Source organism: Carassius auratus, chromosome 45 (assembly GCF_003368295.1).
Source record: "Carassius auratus strain Wakin chromosome 45, ASM336829v1, whole genome shotgun sequence".
In the NCBI taxonomy this organism is placed as follows: Eukaryota; Metazoa; Chordata; class Actinopteri; order Cypriniformes; family Cyprinidae; genus Carassius; species Carassius auratus.
Window position 1 is genome coordinate 8,271,974 of NC_039287.1, and position 22,803 is coordinate 8,294,776.

General features: G+C 37.1%; 1 protein-coding gene across 1 annotated transcript; it reads right to left on the bottom strand.

Annotated features, from left to right (window-relative positions):
• Positions 1–5: 5 nt before the first annotated feature.
• Positions 6–11,084, bottom strand: LOC113063114 (14-3-3 protein beta/alpha-1-like). The gene is made up of 6 exons (XM_026233295.1): positions 10,846–11,084; positions 9,733–10,168; positions 2,978–3,101; positions 1,329–1,492; positions 581–676; positions 6–408 (listed from the first exon to the last, which is right to left on the bottom strand). Exons 2-6 carry the CDS (start codon positions 10,024–10,026, stop codon positions 349–351), a joined length of 738 nt encoding a protein of 245 aa, XP_026089080.1. The 5' UTR covers positions 10,027–10,168; positions 10,846–11,084; the 3' UTR covers positions 6–348.
• Positions 11,085–22,803: the final 11,719 nt, after the last annotated feature.

The window sequence follows — 22,803 nt, forward strand, 5'->3', positions numbered from 1 at the left end:
ACTAGTCGCTTTGTCACAATTAAAAGGACAATTGATTTTTTGTGAGGCTTATACTTTTCTACAGCAGACACTGCACATATAGAAGGCCAAAGGACAAAAACACAAAACTGAGGAGTGGAAATGTTACCTTAACTTAATATTTACTTTCATTACAACCACAAGCCAGGTGGTGGATAACGGAGAAAAAAAAAGCCTGGACTGATTGAATTCCCACAATCACAGCTCATTGGTAATGACCATGGGTTTACATGGCTAGAATAATCATAAGTGAAATAATAAGGAATGAAGAAGTGTAAAAAGTTGTCTTTCAAGGATTAATTTCTTTAATTTGTGGACAGACATGGGTGTTTAGTTCTCTCCTCCATCTCCTCCTTCACCCTCATCTGCAGCGTTGTCAGAGGTCCATAACTAATAAAAAAATTAATTAAAAAGAAGACAAAAAGTGTTTATGAATACTGAACATTTATATTTTGAATAATCAATCTAAACGATTTTAATATAACCAAAGCACAATCCACAAGTCTCGGAGAAAATTCTTTTTGTTGTTTTGTAGGTCAGTATGACCTTCTTTGTAACTCACTGTGAGGTTGTCTCTAAGCAGCTGCATGATAAGTGTGCTGTCTTTGTACGAGTCTTCATTCAGTGTATCCAGCTCTGCAATGGCTTCATCAAAGGCCTGCAAGCACAAGGCCACAATAAGTTGAAGTATGTGAAGAACCACAAGTGTCAAGCCCCTGGTATGCGAACCATGTGTCTGATCAAATTCAAAGCTTGAGGAAAAGCTAAAAATCCAGAAGGATGAGGGTAAAATTTCCCTCTATTGACTTCACTTTAATTATACATGAAGTGAGTATTTTTCACTACCGCCAGCAACTAAAGAATGAAAAAATGAGCCCCAACACTATCTGCTCGTTTTGAAAGAGGGAAAAAAAAACATCTGTAATATCCCTGCTAAATAGCTTATTACAGGTAGTCCCTCCTCAAACTCATATTATTTGTCAAGCTGGAAGCTGAAATGTTGAATAAATAAATTATAGACTAAGTTAAAATGAAAATCATCATTTACTCATCCTCATGTCGTTCCAAACCACTAAGACTTTGGTTTATCTTCAAAACACAAATGAAGATATTTTTATGAAATCTGAGATGTTTCTGTTCCTCATGAAGGTAAAATCACTACATATGATTAACAGATTAATTTTAGCTTATTTGATCTATATATGCATGTAGATTGGGGTGTAAGAAAATATCAATGCATGTGTGTATTGCAATATTTTGTTTGGCGATACTGTATCGGTTCTCAATAATGTTGTCATCTAAAGACCTACTTGTTTGGCCAGAGCGCAGGCCTGTTCGGGAGAGTTGAGGATCTCATAGTAGAAGACAGAGAAGTTGAGAGCCAGTCCCAGACGGATGGGGTGTGTGGGCTGCATCTCCTTCTTACTGATGTCAAAAGCATCCTGGTAGGCGCCTTGAGAGTTGGTTATAGTGTCTGAAGAGACACACACAAACACACACAAAATGTTATGACAAAATTAGTGATTGGTTTAAAAATATATCTACTGTATATATAACTAGTAGCAATGAGTTAGAGGTTTTGTTCTTAAAAATCGAATCCTACTATCCATGCTGACATGTACATCTGTTCGTAATAAACTCAAGAATATGATGTCAGTTTAATGTAGAAGTATGAATAAATGGTATAAGAACACACACATGATCAATTACAGAATGCCTTGTTGAAATCTCAAAACATCTAAAAGGCATAAAAGGCATATCCCTTAAGGTCGAGATGGTGAAATATCCTCCTGCATTAGATGTTTGGAAATGTAAGGTGAAGCATATTCTGAACTGGTTCTCCATGACTGCTCCTGTTCTGTAGCCTGCCAGAAGGGGAATTAAAGGCCCCAGAAGGACAAGCAGCTGACTCAAGGAGTGTGCAGAAAACGCCCCATAGCAGCAAAATACTCGGCACAGAAGCCAGACTCATTCATCCTGAACTTTAAAAGGATACTCCACCCCAAAATGAAAATGTTGAAAAAACACAGAAGAGCGTAAGCAGCATGCGTTCAGAGGATATTCTCCAAAATAGCGATAGTGTGATGTGGACAGACACAGAATAGACATTGTTGAATAAAGACTTACATAAAAAAAAAAAAAAAAAAAAAAAAAGTATTCTAATCGCTTCATAATGTTACACTTGAACCACTGATGGCAGATGGACTACTCTGACGATGCTTTTCATACTTTTCTGGACCTTGAAAGTACATTTTTAATACAAATGCTATTGATATTTCAAACAAATTAACAGTAAACATCAGTTTAAAAAATGGTGAAAAAAAAAAAAAAAGACATGTATTTTAAATCTAAAATGTTTTTGTATAGGGTCCTTTTTCAAACAAAAATAGAGCCCTTTAAAATGTTCTTATTTTTTCTGGTAATTAGATAAAGTCATAAAACATTTACTTTAATTTATTCTAATCCAATAAATTAAATCCTTTATTTTTTTGGCAACTTGCTGCACAAGAGAGGTTAATTGTTCAAAAGAAAATAAATGTGATTATTCCATTAAAAATAAAGATTTATTAATATGCATTAGCAGTAGTAGCATTAAGTCTTAAGACTGCTAAATAGTAATAATCTCTGATGTTTCTAAACGTTAAATTCAACTTTTATTTTGACGGGTTGCCGTGAGGAACTTGCAGCTGCTGTGTATGGGATATGACGATAGTTTTCTCAAATGAAACGGTAAAATGCTAATGAAGTGACTCTCAGAGCAGCGAATATTCATGTATTCATATCAACAGAGTGAGACAGCAGAAGCTGAAAACACAGATGCAACACTGATGAGGTCTCCCAAATACAGACCAAATTTGTGTAATTCACATCTGAAATGGAACATCTGTGCTTCAATATGAGAAAGCAGCATGCATATACAGCACTTTCCTTTATAGCTGAAAATCAGTTAGATACTTACCCTTCTTGACATCTCCTGAGGCAACCTCAGCAAGATATCTGTAGTAGTCACCCTTCATCTTTAAATAGAAGACTTTGCTCTCAGCATTTGTGGAGTTCTTGATCAAATATTTGTCCAGCAGTCCCTAAGGGCAGGGAGAGAGAGGAAGTATAAGGATAGACCGATAGAGAGAGCTTGTTTATCTGCTTTAAACAAAACAGTTACAACAGAAGCAATTGATTAAGGTGGAAATGGCTGCAGTATAACGGGATTATAAACATGAAAAATATTAACTGAAAAAGCAAGAACAAAGTTTCTCATATTTTATACTAAGAACACAAATTCCTAGTACACTGACTGATATTCAGCATCTACCCCAGTTCACCACATTCTGGGTGTTGGTGTTACAATAGGGCTATTAGACAAACCATGCAAACACAAATAAACACAGCTGAAAAGCACAGAACGGTGCAGACTTCCTGTATGACACCCCAGCCTTTTCAATGCTCAGCCTGTCATTTGAGATCTGTTGTGCCAACTGTGTGCATTTCTCCACTGTGAAATTAAAAACAAAAAAACAAAAAGAAAGGAATTAAGGAGGAAACTAAAAGAGGAGAAATTGAAAAAAGAAAAATGAAGACAAGAAAATGGCTTTAACATGAAATGAATCTAAAGAGAGTCATGTACTCTGGCCCCACATGACCCAGCGATTGCACAGTCTGAGCAGCAGCCACATCACATGTGCTTCCTAATGCCCGATTTATCAGAACGTCTGAGCACTCCACACACACCGCTCATGACAACACAGACACGGATGTGTCCGAACATAAAAGCCACTGTCAGCACAGAGGCAATACATCAGCGTTTCCCAATTCCAGCCCATGTTCCAAAGTGAAGTAAACCCCTGCTCAGTGAGTAGGGAGCAATGAACATGTGTAGGGATCATACCGATCTGAACACTCATTCACCTAGCTCACTTCTAACGAGATGGTCATCTGAATCGGGTGTGTTAACCAAGCGAGACATGCAAAATAAGTGTGCAAGGACTGGAATTAGGAACCGCTGGGCTATATCATGCATCATTAACCAACGAGAAAACTTTAAAAAGTACTACAATACCAGGATGGAAGAACGGGTTGTTTGTCTACCATTCTCGCTTTGTCTGCACAGCATGTGTGAATGCGCTAATGACGTATTCTGTCTGCATGAACAGGGTGCGCAGAGGTATGGAGATACATGTTGACAGGCAGGTAGCAAAGCTATTTAAAACACTTGGACCGAGCTTTTTGCTGAATAAAAGTATAAATGAAAAAAAAAAAATAAGAAAATCTTGCTGAATATTTTAAAAATTGCATATGTTGTATGCAGACTACCACATTCAGAATATCATTCAGATTCAAAACAGGAGTTATGCATCAAGAGGAAAGTCCTACAGGGACCCCCAAAAAAGCTTTATGTAACATTTTGGAGGATTAAAAAAAATAAAAGGTCCTACACGTCATTTTAGTGCTACTAAATACTAATGAAAGTTGTTTAAACATCAGTGTTCCCTGCCTGCTGTTAACAGCAACCATATTTTAAATGCTAACTGTCAGAAAAGCAAGCATGACATTTAACCCAGCTTTACACATTAATTAGTTTCACAGGTAATCAGCACAGTTCTAATGTCTCGGTGCCATCCAGCTGGACCACCTCATGAAAGGAACTGAAACAGGATTTGATAATGAGAGCAGAAAATGTATACAGTGATATAGCAATTTAATCTGCACATGACTGTACAAAGTTGACTAACAGCAAACAACAAAAATAAATGGAAACAAGAAGGTAATCGCTTCTGAACCAGAAATTTGAGCGTTTTAGCAACTTAGCCATAGCCATAAAATTCCCATTAAAACAGACAACGGCTCCTCTGTTTAGAATGTCTTTTTCAAGGCAATTTATTTTACCTTATATATATACAGTATTGTTCAAAATAATAGCAGTACAATGTGACTAACCAGAATAATCAAGGTTTTTTAGTATATTTTTTATTGCTACGTGGCAAACAAGTTACCAGTAGGTTCAGTAGATTGTCAGAAAACAAACAAGACCCAGCATTCATGATATGCACGCTCTTAAAACTGTGCAATTGGGCAATTAGTTGAAAGGGTGTGTTCAAAAAAATAGCAGTGTCTACCTTTGACTGTACAAACTCAAAACTATTTTGTACAAACATTTTTTTTTTCTGGGTTTAGCAATCCTGTGAATCACTAAACTAATATTTAGTTGTATGACCACAGTTTTTTTAAAACTGCTTGACATCTGTGTGGCATGGAGTCAACCAACTTGTGGCACCTCTCAGCTGTTATTCCACTCCATGATTCTTTAACAACATTCCACAATTCATTCACATTTCTTGGTTTTGCTTCAGAAAAAGCATTTTTGATATCACCCCACAAGTTCTCAATTGGATTAAGGTCTGGAGATTGGGGCTGGCCACTCCATAACATTAATTTTTGTTGGTTTGGAACCAAGACTTTGCCCGTTTACTAGTGTGTTTTGGGTCATTGTCTTGTTGAAACAACCATTTCAAGGGCATGTCCTCTTCAGCATAGGGCAACATGACCTCTTCAAGTATTTTAACATATGCAAAACTGATCCATGATCCCTGGTATGCGATAAATAGGCCCAACACCATAGTAGGAGAAACATGCCCATATCATGATGCTTGAAACCTCCATGCTTCACTGTCTTCACTGTGTACTGTGGCTTGAATTGGAGTTTGGGGTCGTCTCACAAACTGCCTGTGGCCCTTGGACCCAAAAAAGAACAATTTTACTCTCATCAGTCCACAAAATGGTTCCTCCATTTCTCTTTAGGCCAGTTGATGTGTTCTTTGGCAAATTGTAACCTCTTCTGCATATGTCTTTTTTTTTAACAGAGGAACTTTGCGGGGGATTCTTGAAAATAGATTAGCTCACACAGACGGTCTTCTAACTGTCACAGTACTTACAGGTAACTCCAGACTGTCTTTGATCATCCTGGAGGTGATCATTGGCTGAGCCTTTGCCATTCTGGTTATTCTTCTATCCATTTAAATGGTTGTCTTCCGTTTTCTTCCACGTCTCTCTGGTTTTGCTCTCCCATGTTAAGGCATTGGAGATCATTTTAGCTGAACAGCCTATCATTTTTTTGCACCCTCTTTATAAGGTTTTCCCCTCTCTAATCAACTTTTAATCAATAGTACGCTGTTCTTCTGAACAATGTCTTGAACGACCCATTTTCCTTCAGCTTTCAAATGCATGTTCAACAAGTGTTGGCTTCATCCTTAAATAGGGGCCACCCTGATTTACACCTGTTTCTTCACAAAATTGATGACCTCCAGTGATTGAATGCCACACTGCATTTTTTTTGAACACATCCCTTTCAACTAATTCAACTAATTGCCCAATTGCACAGCCTTAAGAGCGTGCATATCATGAATGCTGGGGTCTCATTTGTTTTCTGACAATCTACTGAACCTACTGGTAACTTGTTTCCACGTAGCAATAAAAAAATATACGAAAACCTTGATTATTCTGGTTAGTCACATTGTACTGCTATTATTTTGAACAATACTGTATATATATATATATCGGAGAATGCTCCGATTGGTCAATTTCATTTCCATTTCTTTAATAAAAGCAGTGTTTGTGAGCACAGTGCTGCTTGGGTACAGCGTTACCGGGGGAAACCGCTATTTTTACTGCTCTGGTGGGAAAGAATTAATTAGCATTTTCATTCAGACCAACAGGAAAAGACCAACAAGTGGACGGGGTAATATTCCAATGTTTCATGTTGATGTCAACATGACATGGCTTATGATTAGTTTAAAAAAATGACTCGTTTCAATGATTCGTTGCCCGTTTGTGTTACAGTCCTGAATGTGTGCCTTTTCTTTTTTTCTTCTTCTCGTTTTTAGTTTGATGTTAACCACAATTACTGTATAATTGTAAGACCCTGCAAATGAGGTTAAAATTTATTTTTTACATTCAACTGACAAACGTTTTTTAACTTGTTGCATTGACATTGCATGCTACATGACGCTAATGCCTGTGTATAATTATGCAGTTTTTTTTAGAACTTATTGTAGTGAGATTTTTTACATTTTCACAATTCTCATACCCTGCAGCTATGCTGTAGCAGACAAATATAGATGTATGTACGTACATGCAAACTTTTGAATTTGTACTTTCCTTAGCATGCCAACTGTCAAACAGGACTACAGATGAAAATAAGCCACTGGCTAACTCTGGCATGTCATAGGCGGACTGTTGTTAATATGTATTGTCCTGATAAATAAAGTAAAGTAAATTCAGAGTCGACTTTCTTTCGAGAGACAATAACTTGATACAAGGTGCACTTTCAGATTTAAAACTTTGCAGGAGGTTTTTCATTCACTTAGAGCTGTGTTACACACTGTATGAAAGGTAATTTTCAAAAAATCCATACCAGGGGCACTATGCACTATGCCCACTATGCTTTTTTTTCAGCATAAAGAAAATGTAAAAAAAAAAAAAAAAAAAAGAAAGCTGTCATGATGATGTGCACGTCCATTTCCTGCCCCCAAGCTTTTTTTTAGTTTTTTTTTTTATTGTTCTGCTCTCAACAGTATGTAAGACAACAGACACTGAGGTCTTGTGATCTGGTCACCTGATGTTAATTAAATATAACCCATGAAATATTCCATTGGAATCACTCTTGAAATCTCTCGTTTCTCTCTCAAAAATCCGTATTAATCTCATAGTCCTATATATCTAAATAGGGAAATGCAAACCATTTCAGATTTAGTTTTAAGTCAATTTAAAGTAACAAATACTTTTTTAATGGTTTTAATTCTAGTTTGAGTTTACGATAACTCTCAAATCACCAGATCTATTTCTAAAGAGTTTGGTGACCCTGAAATAGATTTTTATTTTTCACCCTCATGTTGTTTAAAATGGACTACATATTAAGGAGATAATTCTGCATGAAGACACTTTTCAAACTATCCTCTATATTCCACTGAAGAAAAAAAAAACAACATTCAGAATGACAGGTTGAGTCAGTAATGACAGAATTTTCATTTTAGGGTGAACTGTCCCTTAAAATGATCTGTTAGTCCATACATTTTAAGTTTCTGCAAACTCTGCTAATTCTTTACTGCATCTTTTATAAACACTTGACATGAATAGTCTTGTCTTTGCTGCAGCAGAATTTCAACAAATTTCAAAAGCGTGTCAAACAGATGACTGGGCTACCAGGAGAATCCAATACTGATGACACAGAACCTCACTGTCACTGCCTGTGGGAGGAGAGAGAAAGATGCTGTACTTTTGCCTGCAATACATATTGATTGTGAGAAAACTGAAGGCTTGGTTGTTGCTCTCTGCACCACTGCTCGGTGAATTCTCTAATAGTTCCACCATGAGAGCCTCTTACAACAAGAGCACTGTGATGACGTGCCAAGCTATACTCTAGAACACTGTATATGCCACAGCTCTATACAATGCTCATTTAGATATGAATTCAACTATTCCTAATACAAAGAAGTGGTCGGGAACATAACCACGGAGTTCAATGTCTGTCATGTAGTGCCAGTGATGACACTGCTAACAGTGACAGATCCCTGCTGGTGCTCACAACCATCTCTTCATCATCACTAAACCTCAAAGCTTATATATGTATGTGCATATATAATCCTCCATATGTACTACTGATCTACAGAGGTCAGACAGGACTGTCAGTATAGAAACACAATATATTATAGCGGGTATAAACTACAAGGATATAGTCAGTCAGTATTAAGCATGGTTAGAATAAACTGTACTGCACTGAGTATAGCCAAAATATAGGCTCTATAGATTATAGGTGGTAATGGAAAAGTACAGAGCAAAAACTGTATAGATTTGGTATAGTGTAAAAAAGTCAGTATTGAGTATACCAGCCATTAGACTACTGCAAGTACATATTACAGCTAGTATATGCTACTATAGTACAGTAGTATAGTATAAGTACAGCTAGAACAAAGTTCACAAAAAAAGAATGATAACTAAAATAATGATTTTAGCATCCACAACAACAACAAAATGTTAACTGTAGTGTGCACTTTTAATAAACAAAATGTTTTCTGCTGATTTACATGCTTGAGCATTTTCATTGTTCATCAGCAGTAAAAAATCTGAAAATGATTCTGAAAGTTATTTCAACTATATTGCTCATCTGTGTAACATTAGTTGTGGTGTGTGGACTACCCAAGTGTCATAAAATCTGAGTAATTATCATCACAAAACAACCCAAAAGAAATAAAATAAAATAAACACACACACACACACACAACAAAGAAATGTTATAAAATGTAAAAAACTATTTTTAAACAAACAAGTACAAAAATGTTAACTTAAAAATGAAACTATATAGAAAACAATTGCACAAAAAAAAGTGACATAATAAAGTGAAAATATAAAATTAAAAAATTAAAAACACTACAGTATATGAATAATAATAAAAATACTGTAAATGGCAAAAAGTGTGTAACATGGAAACATGGAATGTCAATATTTACTATAGTTAGCACTTATTCCACATAGAGAGTGTGTGTGTGTGTGTGTGTGTGTGTGTGTGTATATATATATAAGCAAATATAGAGGAAGTATAGATTACAAGATATATTGAGCCAATACAGAAATCTAGTATCTAGTAGAGTAAGTAGTTAGTACATTGTCATAATAGAGTATGCTGTGTGTATAGTATGTAGGCATTATAGAGTAAAGCCTTACCAACACCTCGTTGCAAATATCGCGTAATTCAACCTCCACCTTCTCCCTGTACTCCTTCACCATCTGAAGCTTCTTGTCGTTCCCCTCGGTCTTCTGTTCAATACTCGAGATAACCCTCCAGGCCGACCTCCGGGCCCCGACCACGTTCTTGTAGGCGACGGAGAGCAGGTTCCTCTCCTCGTTGGTGAGCTCGGCTCCCTGCTCCGTCACCTGCTTCATGCACGAGGCCATGTCATCATAGCGCTCCGCCTGCTCCGCCAGCTTGGCTTTCTGAATCAGCTCCGTCTTATCCATGATTTAATCGCACAATCGGCCGTTTAAACTCCGGAAAATGGCGAGTCCGGCAAAGAAAGGAGGGAGAGAACGATAGTGTGTAAAGAGGGAAAGGAAGAAACTGGCTAACCGAAGCAGTGCGGGAGAAGCGATCCAAGAGCACCTGAGGAGAAATAAAACATCAGATATCACTAAAGCAAGCGCCCCACACAAACTGAGGCGAAAATTATGACAGCTTTAATGCATAACATGTTCAGGAAGAACACAGATTTAGGAATATGGTATTTTAGCAAATTTTCCCGGCTTTCAAGTGGTCAAAGAACAAGTGTTGTTATACAATACATATTTTAACGTGCATTTAAATCATGTTAAGCGGTTTAGAGGCTCAATTAGATCACAAAATAAATAGCATGGAGATTTTAATATCCAATATAAAACTCTTCAATTTCTCATTTTGGGTTACGTTACGTTTCTCACGCTTGTCTAATATATAAACCAGCCAATGGCTAACCTGCTAATAACGGACCACGGAGAGCGATACGATTCCGTGTAGCATGCAGCAAAGCTATCCGCGATTCATGTAGAGAACTTAAACGTTGTTTAAGGTAAATAATGTAAAATAAATAACAAATTATTGCATTGGTTTTGAATAAACCGTGGTTCACCTGATAGCGCGTGCAATTGATTTGGTTAGCTCGTGACAGCTAACGACTGCACTCCTATCTGACAGGGATTTTGTGTTTTCCGAAATAGAACCTGACAGAAACATTATCATATTCATTATATAACTGAGTACGTAATTATGTACGACGGGAAAGAAGAAATCAGAAAATGTCCCACCTTGAAGAACGGTACCGATCAGCTACTCCACGAAAGCTATATCCGCTTTAGGTTGGAGGGAGAAAAGAGTCGCCTTCAGCTCAACCGAACTGAAATATGGGTGTGGCTTTAAGAACACGAGTCCAATCATGTCTCAGATTGCCATGCTTTCCAACGTCTGTCAATCTAAATCGACCAATAATCGATAAGGTATTGATGTAAGGGAGGGGTTAGAGGAGGATCACTCTGCGACCATGAGGTTCAGGTTTACTCCAGTTTAGAACAAGTGAGAGGATGTCATTCACGATGGTTAAGCCCCACCCACCCTCACCTTCGTATTTTTGCCTTAAAGGTGTCATATGATGCTGCAAAAAAGAACATTACTTTGTGTATTTGCTGTAATGAAATGTGTTTATGTGGTTTAAGGTTCAAAAAAACACATTATTTTCCACATAATGTCCATTATTGTTCCTCCTCTATGCCCGGCCTTCTGAAACGCATCGATTTTTACAAGGCTCATCTATCTGAAAAGCGAGGTGTCCTCTGACTGGCCAGCCATCCAGCGCGTTGTGATTGGCCAAATGCCACAAGTGTGTGAGGGAAATGTTACGCCTCTTAACATATTGTGATTCCTTGTCCAGCAGGAGCAACAAGACATAAACATAGAACCCATTATAAACGTTATGTAAACATGATTTTTAGTCATGTTTTCTTTTGGAAAGCAAAAACAAAGTAGTTTCGCTTTCTAAAACGAAACAATGTCACACACCGCGGCCTTGAGTGAGCAGAAGCCGGAGGCCTGGAGTGAGCCGCGGCCAAGAGTGAGCAGAGGTGGCCGGCTTGAGAACGGCGCGGCAGGTGGATTCTACGAAGGAGCGTACCTTGGTCTTGCAGCAACCACATGTGACGACCCCGGGCTGGATGCCGTTTTGTACACGGTGAAAGCCGATTCAGCGATCCACAGTGCAAAGTTTATGTATTTCCTCAGTGACCAGCACGGATCTGCTCCAGGCATGACGATGCGAATATCGTATTCAATTGGAAGACTAAACAAAGTAGACCAAATGTAAACCTTTAGCTCTAGGTCGGATTCGACTCCGCTCTGACTACGACTGTTGTGCAACATATACTGTAAATACTTCCCATTTTTACAGATCACTGATCACTGGATCTTCCAACCAGATCATATTTCACTGAATAACAGGAACACAAAGTGATAGAGATGCTATAGGCATCTGTTTATATCTTAAAACCACGTTATAGTGCTGTCTTTTTAAATCTTCCACTTTATACTTCCGCTTACTCCACTTTATATTCTTCTATCAAATGTAAAATTATATGGCGACATTACAGTGATGGGAACAGTAATACTCTGAGGCTCCTTCTCAGCACACATCCAGCCTGCTTGGCTTATCTAACACTCACATGGAGCCTGCTGTGGAGAAAGTGTGAGTCTGCATATGATGAGTGCTGGGCATTTATGTCAAGTTTCTGAACTGCTGCTCCCTCTCTGGCCTCAGGGATGTAAAGCATTCATAGGAAGAGGAAGAGAAAGAGGGAGAAGGAAAGTGCTCCCTGATTAGAAAAGCTTAAGATAAGGAAGATGTTTCCAATGAAGTTGCTATATGTGACTAAGTACCCCTTAAAATAAATAAAGAAAATAATATATGATGAATAATGAGGTTTTTTTTTTTATATTTATGAAGCAACATTATTAGTGTAAAAATGAACAAACCAATGAACTGAAAAAACAATGTTTTGATGAAAAATCACATAAATATAAAAGCATCCAGAAGAGCACTTTTCTGATTTGAGGGGCACAAGTGATATAGCATAAGTTTTAAACATGAATTATTATTAATATTTTTACATGTATTTTAATGTAATTTTTTTATTGGATAACCTTCAAATTCTTTACCTGATGCATCAATTTTCTAGAATTTACTAGAAATTTTTAGAATTTTCAGGGTGAACTTTTATTCCTTTTACTATTCTTTCTCTTTGCTATGAAAAATATTTAATCATAACATTATATTTACCTCCAGCAATACCGTAATATTTCTTAACTATTTATTTTGGACAATGTTTGAAACTGTATTGATAGCACTTCTTATGTTATTGCCCCCTTAAGTTAAACCGGCTGTTGTATTTCTTATTTGGAAATCATATCTGCAAATGAATAAATGTAATAATATCAAGTTTTTGTCTTAATTATACATCTAAATATTTCTAACAATATCAGAGTGTAGCTATATAAGATACAATAGGTACGACAGTTTAAAAGGATTATATATTAGATCAGGAACATTTGGCAATGCATAATGATATACGTATCATACAGTTTGGGGTGAACTTTTTTTGTGAGCACAGAGCAAGATAAACCCTTCTAGTGAAATGCATACTGCATCGCTCACACCCTCTCCCATCTCTCCTCCACCTCTTCCCAGCCCGTCTGTTGTCATGTTCGCTCACAGACTGGATCAGTCAGGCTGTCGGCTCACACTTTCTGCTCAGGCGAGCACTGTTACGTAATGGGTTCTTTTTCAGTGAATAAGAAGGAAAAATGTCCCAGGGCGTTGTCTCGTCTCCTGAAAACCTGCCAGGAAACAAAGCTTACTCAGACTTGTTATTATGGCCACATACAGTAGTTTCTATTTACATTTCCTCTCAATCCCTTATCACAGTCCAATGTTACAGCATCCAAAAACAGAAAAACAAGCATCAGAAAAATTGCTCTGGCAGTGACCTGAGCAGAAATGAATTCAGTGGGGTATTTCATAATAATACATGATATTTCTCCAGAGATCAAGGATGAGTTAGCCCTCTGAGACACTGCGACACCAGAAAACTAGATTTCTTGAGTCTGGCAGCCCTGTTAAGAGGCCTCCATCTCTTAGTGCCCCTGAGGAACCCATGCAGCTGGGCAGAACCAGAATTTTCTAAGCTTAGCACAACCGACAGATGAAGGAGAAATGCTGTCTCTATTGTGGAAAGCTAGGTCACTTTAGCTTTGCCTGTCCTGAGTTGTCAGGAGGACAGGGGCCAGGGTGAGAACAGGAACCATACCCTGCTTGGTGACCTCAGGTTTGACAACCCAAGTTACTATCATCCAGGACAACCAACATCACCAAGTATGTGCCTTTGACTCTGGGGCCACTGGGAGTTTTATTGACTATGAGATGGCCAAAAATAACTGCCACTCAGCCAGTTATCCTCCAGAAACCCCTTAACATCATGGCAGTTGAGGGTTCAGGAGTAGTCAGTCAATGCAGTCCACCTCTCCAGCTACAGGTGGGGCAACACCAGGAATGGATACAGTTCTTTCTGATTCATTCTCCTAAGGTTCCTGTAATCATCGCCTTCCCTTGGCTGACTATACTCAACCCACACACTGACTGGTCTTGAGGGATTGTTAGAGCCTGGGTAACTGACTGCCAAGTTTCAGATAATGCCTTCTGCCATTCTTCCAAGCTATTAGAGACATTTCCAGAACCCTCACTAGACATCTCCAGGTGGAGATCTGCATCTATTTCTGAGACCCAATCCTCGGAGTTCATTGTTGTTTCTGAGATAGATTCACTCACAACAAAGTCTCTAGTTTATTGTCCTGAGTTATCCAGAGTTCCCAAGGAGTATGCAGAAGTTTTCAGTAAAGCCCAAGCTGCCAAAATACCATCTCGCAGATGTTATGACTGTGCTATTGAATTGTTTCCTGGTACTTGCCCACCATGTGGAAGCTTCTATTCCCTCTCCTGCCCTTAGAGATTAACCAGGTATAAATCTAAAAGAAGCCCTAGAGAGTGGATTCATCGGTCCATCCACCCCACCTGCAAGGGCCGGATTTTCTTCATTAAAAGAAGGACATGGGTCTCAAACCCTGCAAATACATTATTATTGAGGTTTAAACCATATTAACATCAAGAAACAATACCCACTTCCTCTTATGTCTTTCAAGATCCTGCAGGGTGCTACTATCTTTACTAAACTTGACTTTCGTAATGGATACCATCTAGTAGAATCTGTGAGGGGGATGAGTGGAAGATGGCATTCACCACCCCCCGGGCCACTACGAATACCAGGTAATGCCATTCAGCCTGGTCAATGCCCTAGCTGTCTTCCAAGCTTGTATTTATGTTGTTCTTAGAAAAGTGCAAAAAATGAGTTTGTTTGGATCCTATAATGGATCCTTAAAGAAGAAAATTAAAATTATTGTCAATTTGATAAACCAGTTTTGGAAGTAGCATCTGCTGCTGAAAGAGACTTTGGCAATAGCATATCTTAATTTTTACTGCTGGCACCAACTCAATTCAGTTAATCTCTCAATACTCACTCATAGCTACTCTTAACTTGGCTGCATCTGAGCATGCTGAAAATTTAAGAGCAATGGCTTTTTAAACATGATTGAAGAGTTTCTGATGTTACTGAAGAGAATGGCATAGCCCGGTTAAATTTATGGGGTCTTCCAAGAGCAGGAGACATGGAAACACTAGGTGCCACATAATCTCTGAGGTGATTTGGTGTATAAAGCTTGGGTATAAGTCTTCGCCCTCATTTCTAGCTCTGTCAATATGCTGCTGGTTGCCAGGGTTCATTTGTCATTTTAAAGAAGCTGTTAAAGTATTTAACACTGATGCTAAATATGGCTGATGTGAATGTTCTTGGGCAGAATCTTCCATGTATCTGTGCATCTATGGGGTTTTGTAAATCCACAAACACAACTCAAATAGCTGAATCATTTTTAATCAGTTAATTTACATTAACTGTCTCAATGAACCGATTCACTGGAATGAATCAGACATGTGAAACTAATAATTATCCCATCTCAAACATTAAAAAACCATAGCTTTTCATCGTTCTATACCACTAAACAGTAGCTTGTTGTCAGAAAAGCTACACTATTTTGAAAGGAGCTAAACTAGTAACACCACTGAAAAACTGTTAGGTTAATATAATCACTATTTTTACTTAGTTTTACTTGAAATAGCTGTAAATGTCAAATCATAAGGGAGCTTTTACAACTATCTAAAATATGAATTAGTGTTAAAGCCACTACATTTCTGGCGTATGGGTGTTCTAAAATGACTGCCTATGGTGTTATATAAGTACAATCAGCGATAACAAGCATAATGTGTAACACTAGCAGACAAATGCTAAATCACATCTTGCATCCGGTCATTTGAGCCAGAAGCCAAAGGCAAGGTTTATACACTGCTGTGGTTTCACAGTGCACACACACACATACACAAAGGAAAATTCTCTGTCATTTTCTTTTTCCCTCTTTATTGCACACACACAAAGTCAAACATTTCTTTGGTTTGTTCTTGGGCACACAGTGAATTTTTTGCAATTTCATTCAGTGCAGTAAGGGCTTCGCTCTACAGACCCTGATAGCACGGGCTCTCATTTGGCAGAGAGTGAAAGGCAGAGCCCACATATGGAGTCTGTAGACCTCTCACTCTCAAAGCGTGCCTCAACTCTCATGCAGCTCTCGTGATGAAATATTAATTGAGCGTGCTCAAATTCACCCTGCACGTTTCCAGCATTTCTAAAGTGGCACAGAATTAGGTTAGGTTTTCATCTGGTGATCGTCAAATGCATAGGGCCGCTATAGTTCTGTCAACACTAACTTTAATCCATTTGTATTGCATTACTTTGTAACTCCTGTAGGGCTGCCCTCGACTAAAGATTTTTCTTGTCAACTAGTATTCATTCATTTTAAGCATTAGTCGACTAATCGCACGTTTATTAATAAACCATATAAATCATGCTAATGATCCTTTCATTGCTTACATAACTTAATAAACACTCAAGCGTATACATAGCTTGCCACAGCACTGGCAGAAGTAATGATTATGAATGTGTCAGGGAAGAACAGTAAGATTAAACTGCATTAATATTTTGATCATCTATTGATAAACTAGGGTTTTTCTTCTTAAAATAACCATGTCATGTTTTATAGTGTCTTTATAGAGAAGCAACACACACAGGATGAGTTTGAATGAAACCCGTTAGGCTCTAGATAAAAATATTAGAGGATATAACTTCGAAAGATCATTACAATAAATGCATTTTGTCAGCTGAAAAATCCTTCAAGGCCTCATTTTCATCCCTCTAAAAAATCCCATTAAATATGGTGCTGCACTGACTGAGATCTATTAGCAAAAGAAAAAAACAAAATGTCTAAATTACATATTTGTAATGACAGATATATGTTTGAGTTCTGTTTTGAGTTGGACTGAGTTTTGCACTGTGTTAGTTTCCCATGTTTCCTTTCATCCCTACAGTGTTTTTATTCAGTTTAACTCAGTTTGTATGCGGTTGTTTATGGGTATAAATTGCACAAATTGTGTAATGTACCTGTCATGATTATGAGCTTATTTGTCTTATTCAAAACTCTCTCACGTTAGCGGAAGTTTCGTGAATCTTTCTGAATGACTCAATAAGAACTGATTTATAACTCATTTGTTTGCGAACCACCTTGTGCAGCTTTTTTTTTTTTTTGACTCCTTCAGAAGAGTCTGAGGAGTTGACTATCAATAATTCATGTTGTTTTTATCTCACTTTTATAAACATGTTTGATATAAACCAGAATCCTCAGGATCCCTACATACTGTATCGCTGCTTCCCATCCACATTGCCTCATTATCCACTGAAGGTCTGAATAAACCATATATGGTATATTAAAAATGTGTTTTGAAATGCTGCTGCAGCATTCCAGTTCAGAAGATATATAAATCTATGGCAGATAGACACGTTAAATTAATTACATGCAAACTCCTACAATTTGAACACTGAAGATGAGTTGTAAAACAAAACAGGACACTTAAAGAAGCTTAACCTTGAGTGAGTGGGTGAGAAATGGTGGAAGGACAGTGCCTGGAGCAAAGAAACTAGTGAGACATGCAGCCTCAGTCTGGTCATGAGATTTCATCACTCTAAAAATACATCCTCTCAAGAGCCCAAAGAGCTTTTCTGTGCTATCAGTGTGGGTGTGTGTGTGTGTGTGTGTGTGTTGAATAATAAAGTGTGAGAGATGACAAAGCGTGCACAGTACACATATTGTCCTCAAGACAAACTTGGTACCATCCACATCATTTGGACTCCGCCCTTTTGTGGAAAGAATGAATTATGCTGGGCTCTTCTGTAGTTCACTTTGCTGTCCATTAAAGGGACGTTTCACACAAAACATTAACTCATTGCTGTCCCAAATGTATGACTTTCTACAAATGAACACAAACAACGATTTTTAGAAAAAGAATTAATCTCTTTAACTCCATATAATGTAAATTAATTGTAACCCAAAAGCTAATGCTTCAAAAACCACACAAAGTGAACATGACAGTAACATATATGATCCCAGTGCATGAATCAATGAACTTGCAGAGCTGCAAAAATAGGCCTATTACTTATACAACAGTTCATTAAACATTAAGGTAATTATAATAATTGAATATATTTTTTACTCTGTTTTACCAGCAAAAATATAGTTCCAAACAAATCAGAACAGCAGTGTCTTCAGTGGCACATTCATAAACACAGTGGCCACTCGCTTTGTTCATGAATGAAGCTGGTTAAAATTAGAGAATTTACATTTTTAGTTGGAGTATCCCTTTCATTCTCCAGTTTAAACATCTGTAAAAAAAAGAAATCTCATGTTTATGTTCTGAAGAATCCAATTTTTGTGAAATACTGTCAGTTTTAGGTCTCAAAACTTTAAAAAGGCAATTTTAAGTGCTTCAAAAACGACTCTACACTTCTGTTGCAACGTGACATCAAATGGATGAATATATTTGGCACATTATGGTTGCTTTACTAGCAAAACATTATTTACAAAGAAGTCAAATGAACGTAGAGATCAATAACTAAAATGAAGAAAATAACAACTGGAAAATTGTACAGGTCCATTCATTTACTGAATACTGTTATCCTGTGTTCCCTTCTGTTTCTTTTGATGTCACATGATATTTAAATTTAATAAAGTCTCTTAAATCACATCACAATCATTCTGTATCCAACAAGGGAAGGGTAAGATGTGAGGCAAGTTAATTCGAGTGTGTTTCTAGTGAATTCTAGTGTCTAAAAGCCACATAACTTCAAATTAACACTGATGATGAATAAAATCGAGTGATCCTTTGTTCTGATGCCAACTTCAACTTTATTTATTTATATAGCACATTTAATAGTGAATAAATTACCCAAAGTGCTTCACAATAAAACTGTAAACACAAAAATATATAATTCAGTTCACACGCACCTAGGGAAATTCTCCAGGTCTATCAAACGGCATAGTTGTCGCTGACTAATCCCTGCATAAATCAAATTATAATAGTCTAATCTTGAAGTAATAAATGCATGAACAATGATCTCCATGTCTTTAAACATAAGAAAGGGCTTAAACCGATCAGTTTCAGTTGATATAAACTGCTTTTCACAGCAGATTTTATCTGTTTTTCAAAACTAAGGGATGAACTGATTGTAAAACCCAGAATCCTCATTGCACAGTTAAACCTAAGGGAGCGATACTGCAGGCTATTATATTTTTCACTTTTGGTGAGCCAAATATTACTGTCTCTGACTTCCGTTCATTAAGCTGAAGAAAAATTATTTGAAAAACAAATTTTGATCTCATTTAAACAACCCAACAATGTCTTCAGCGACTGCTCATTCCCAGCTTTTACTGGTACAACTATGTTCATACACGATATATTGAAGTGGTGACAGATGGATCCCAGGTGGTACATGTACAATGAAAACAAAATAGGTCCCAAAATAGGTCCTTGAGGAAGACCATATTTTAATGACACCACAGAGGATGAGATATTAGCTAAATTAACAGAGAATGGTCTATCCTGAAGATATGAATTTAACCATTTTAAAGCTGTCCCACGAATACCAACCTCATACTCCAGACATTCTGTAAGAATCGAGTGATCAATGTCTTGGCACTGAGATCCAACATAATTAAGACAACCACTATCCCAGAATCAGCTGCCATCAGCAAATCATTTACAACTTTTACCAAAACAGTCTCTGTACTGATTAGCTCTAAAACCAGATTGAAATTGATCGAAGACATCATTCTCTAATAAATACGGGTTTATTTCGGAGAGAACTATCTTCTCTAAAACTTTAGATAAAAACGGTAACTAAGAGATAGGACGGAAGTTATTCAGATCAGTAGAATCTAGGCCTGGTTTCTTAATTAGGAGTGAAATCACTGACCCTCACCCACTGATGCAATTAATCTATTATGAGTATATGAAATCATGAAATAATAGTGTTTTTCCTAGTTAATGCATGTTAATACCTATTTTATGCAGCATAATATTAAACAAATAACGAAGATTGGAGACATATGTCTCTATGGAAACTTACATTTTGCCCTACATGCTTTTTGTCTGTGTTTTCCTGAGGTTATCAAACTGAAGTGCAGGTTAATGTTTGGCTTGTAATCTCTTTGATGTGTGAAAGCGCAATTTAAGTAAATGGGTCAATAGCCACAGCAATAATAAAAGTCATCTGTGAAAAAAGGGTAATGCACTGTGGTAACCAAACACTTGGAACTTCAGCCTACAGATAAATAACCTCTGTCTCACTGTCTTCCTAATATTAGGAATAATCAGGGAATGATGTTGGGAACTGCTTGAAAAATGTATCTTTAAAACAGACACACTGAACATTAAACTAATAAAGTGTTAAAAGAAAGAAGCAAAGGTATTTGCCTTGTTTTCAACTTGACTGCACAGTCCTATAAATGTGTGGTTGTTGGGAAACAAATTATATTTAAATCAGGCTGAAACTGTATTTTAATTAAATATGAGTGAAATAGGGAATAATATACTGCCGTTCAAAAAAAGAGCTTTACATTAATATCATCTTTTTTATCAAAGGACTTTATACTCAAGAATCCAGAATCCTTAATCACAATTGGCACAAAAACATTAAGTGCACAGTGTTTTCACTGATAATAATAAGATATGTTTCCTGAGCAGCAAATCAGCATTTTTAGAATGATTTCTTAAGGATCATGTGACACTGATGACTGTGGAGTAATGATGCTGAAAATTCAGCTTTGCATCACAGAAATAAATAGCATTTTAAAACATTGTATTTTTAATAAAGAAATGCAGCCTTGGTCATCATAAGAGATATCTTTAAAAACAAAAAAATAAATATTTTTTGAATAGCAGTACTGGCAGAAACTTTTTGCATTTTGCAGTCGTATTGTGCAGTAACAGCATCTACCAGCAGGAGCTAATGGGGACATGCAAATAAGTAAAACCGTGTCACCCTGGATGAGATAAAATTAGACAAAGCTTAAGGAAAAAACACTGTGCTGTTTTATCATTGTTTGCACATCCCATGTGAACAGGAACTGTAATAGCTCTTATCTACTCAGTTAGAGATACCGATAACGGACAATTAGATAAATGTAGCAACACTTTATGAACAAGGCATGAAATTACCCACCCCAAGGGACAAATTAGTAAAACCTGGCAGCCAGTTTCCACCATAATACTTCAAAGTATAGGCTATAGGCTTTTGTTGGGCATGACATAATCAGGAATGCTTTAATGAAATGTTTTACTTTTTTTACAAAATCAAACTTACACGATTAGCGTCCAGAAACTTGCTTAGCACTGGAAACCATGTGTTGTTCAGGCAATAACAAAACCTGCACTACTCTACGGGGCAATAGAGTTCCCTGTAAATGTTTTTACCATTGAACCAGATGTGATATTATTAAGCTATAAACATATCTACTTGAGCTAACATCCTCTGCAAGATTGTCTTTAGGTTTCTTTTTCATGACATTATAGTTGACCTGAAGAGAAAAACCAACACACTCTTATGGCAGTTTTATTTTACATTTAGGTGAATTGGTGGCTAATTCCAAGAATTAGTTTGGCCTCATTCATAGATTTTCATACAGAATCACATCAAACCAAATTCATCAAAATCCCAATCCCTTTTTCTCGTAAAATCAGGATGGAAAAACAGACTGCAAAAGAAGACAGTTTATGCTAATGTCCACTATATCACAGTGAGATAGCAACATGTTCTTGCACTGTTTGAATCACAGTTTGATACATTTCTGAACACAAGAGCAACCAAAACTGAGTTTGTGTAGCTAAAAGCATCTGCAATCAGAAACTTGTATAGAGTAGGCCTTTGTTTTGTGCTTAAATCTCCAAGTGTGCCACTCCATCAAAACAGAAGATGCTTTACTCTGCACTACCCAAACACATCTTTACGATCTTCAAGCGATATTAAGCATGTTCAAATGAGGTGTTTCTTAAAAGACTATGCAATTACTGGAAAAGGTGTATTGGAATGTAAGTGATGTGACATACAATGGATCTATTTTATTAGGATGTAAGGAGTTAGTTACATAGATTTCCTCTTTCACTGTGCCTCTTTTTCTCACATTTCTCGCATTGTTGTAGCGTCCTCCATCAGCTGGAGACAGCCCCGTTATCCCACACTTAGTATTGTATTCTGAATGACCCTTTAGCAGGTTGGCGAGCTGTGGGGACCAGATCCGCAGATGGGTAATCACAAGATCAGATCTTTAATGTAAAACTGCTGCTTGTTAAATCTTTACTCACTGGTTTATGTTCTGTTTCAGACACAGCCTATATTCATAATATAATATTGCCTCTCATGCTGTACCACTTAATTTAAAGAAAGAAACTATTGGGCATGTGAATGCCACAGTGCATTACTGTTCCAGTAATTGTAAGAAGAAAGTAATAGGCCACGCCCACAAGAGATAATATTTTAAATATAGTGTTACATAAAAATACGGAAATGCCATATTACTAAAATTGTCTATATCCATCTCCTAATATTTAAACATTTTAATAATAGACCTCAGTTACTAATAATCTGAGCGGAAAATGTCTTGTGAGAGTATTATGAGTCTGAATTATTCTAAAAGAGAGCTTGCTCAGCAGAAGTAATTTGCATAAACAAATA

What these genes read in the sequence shown, in the direction of transcription:
- LOC113063114 (XM_026233295.1), bottom strand. Translation starts at nt 10,026, where the DNA reads ATGGATAAGACGGAGCTGATTCAGAAAGCCAAGCTGGCGGAGCAGGCG. An exon ending in CTCAGGAGATGTCAAGAAGG is followed by an intron (nt 1,493 to 2,977) that starts GTAAGTATCTAA and finishes GTGTCTCTTCAG; the next exon opens with ACACTATAACCAACTCTCAA. An exon ending in CCTGCGCTCTGGCCAAACAA is followed by an intron (nt 677 to 1,328) that starts GTAGGTCTTTAG and finishes TTGTGCTTGCAG; the next exon opens with GCCTTTGATGAAGCCATTGC.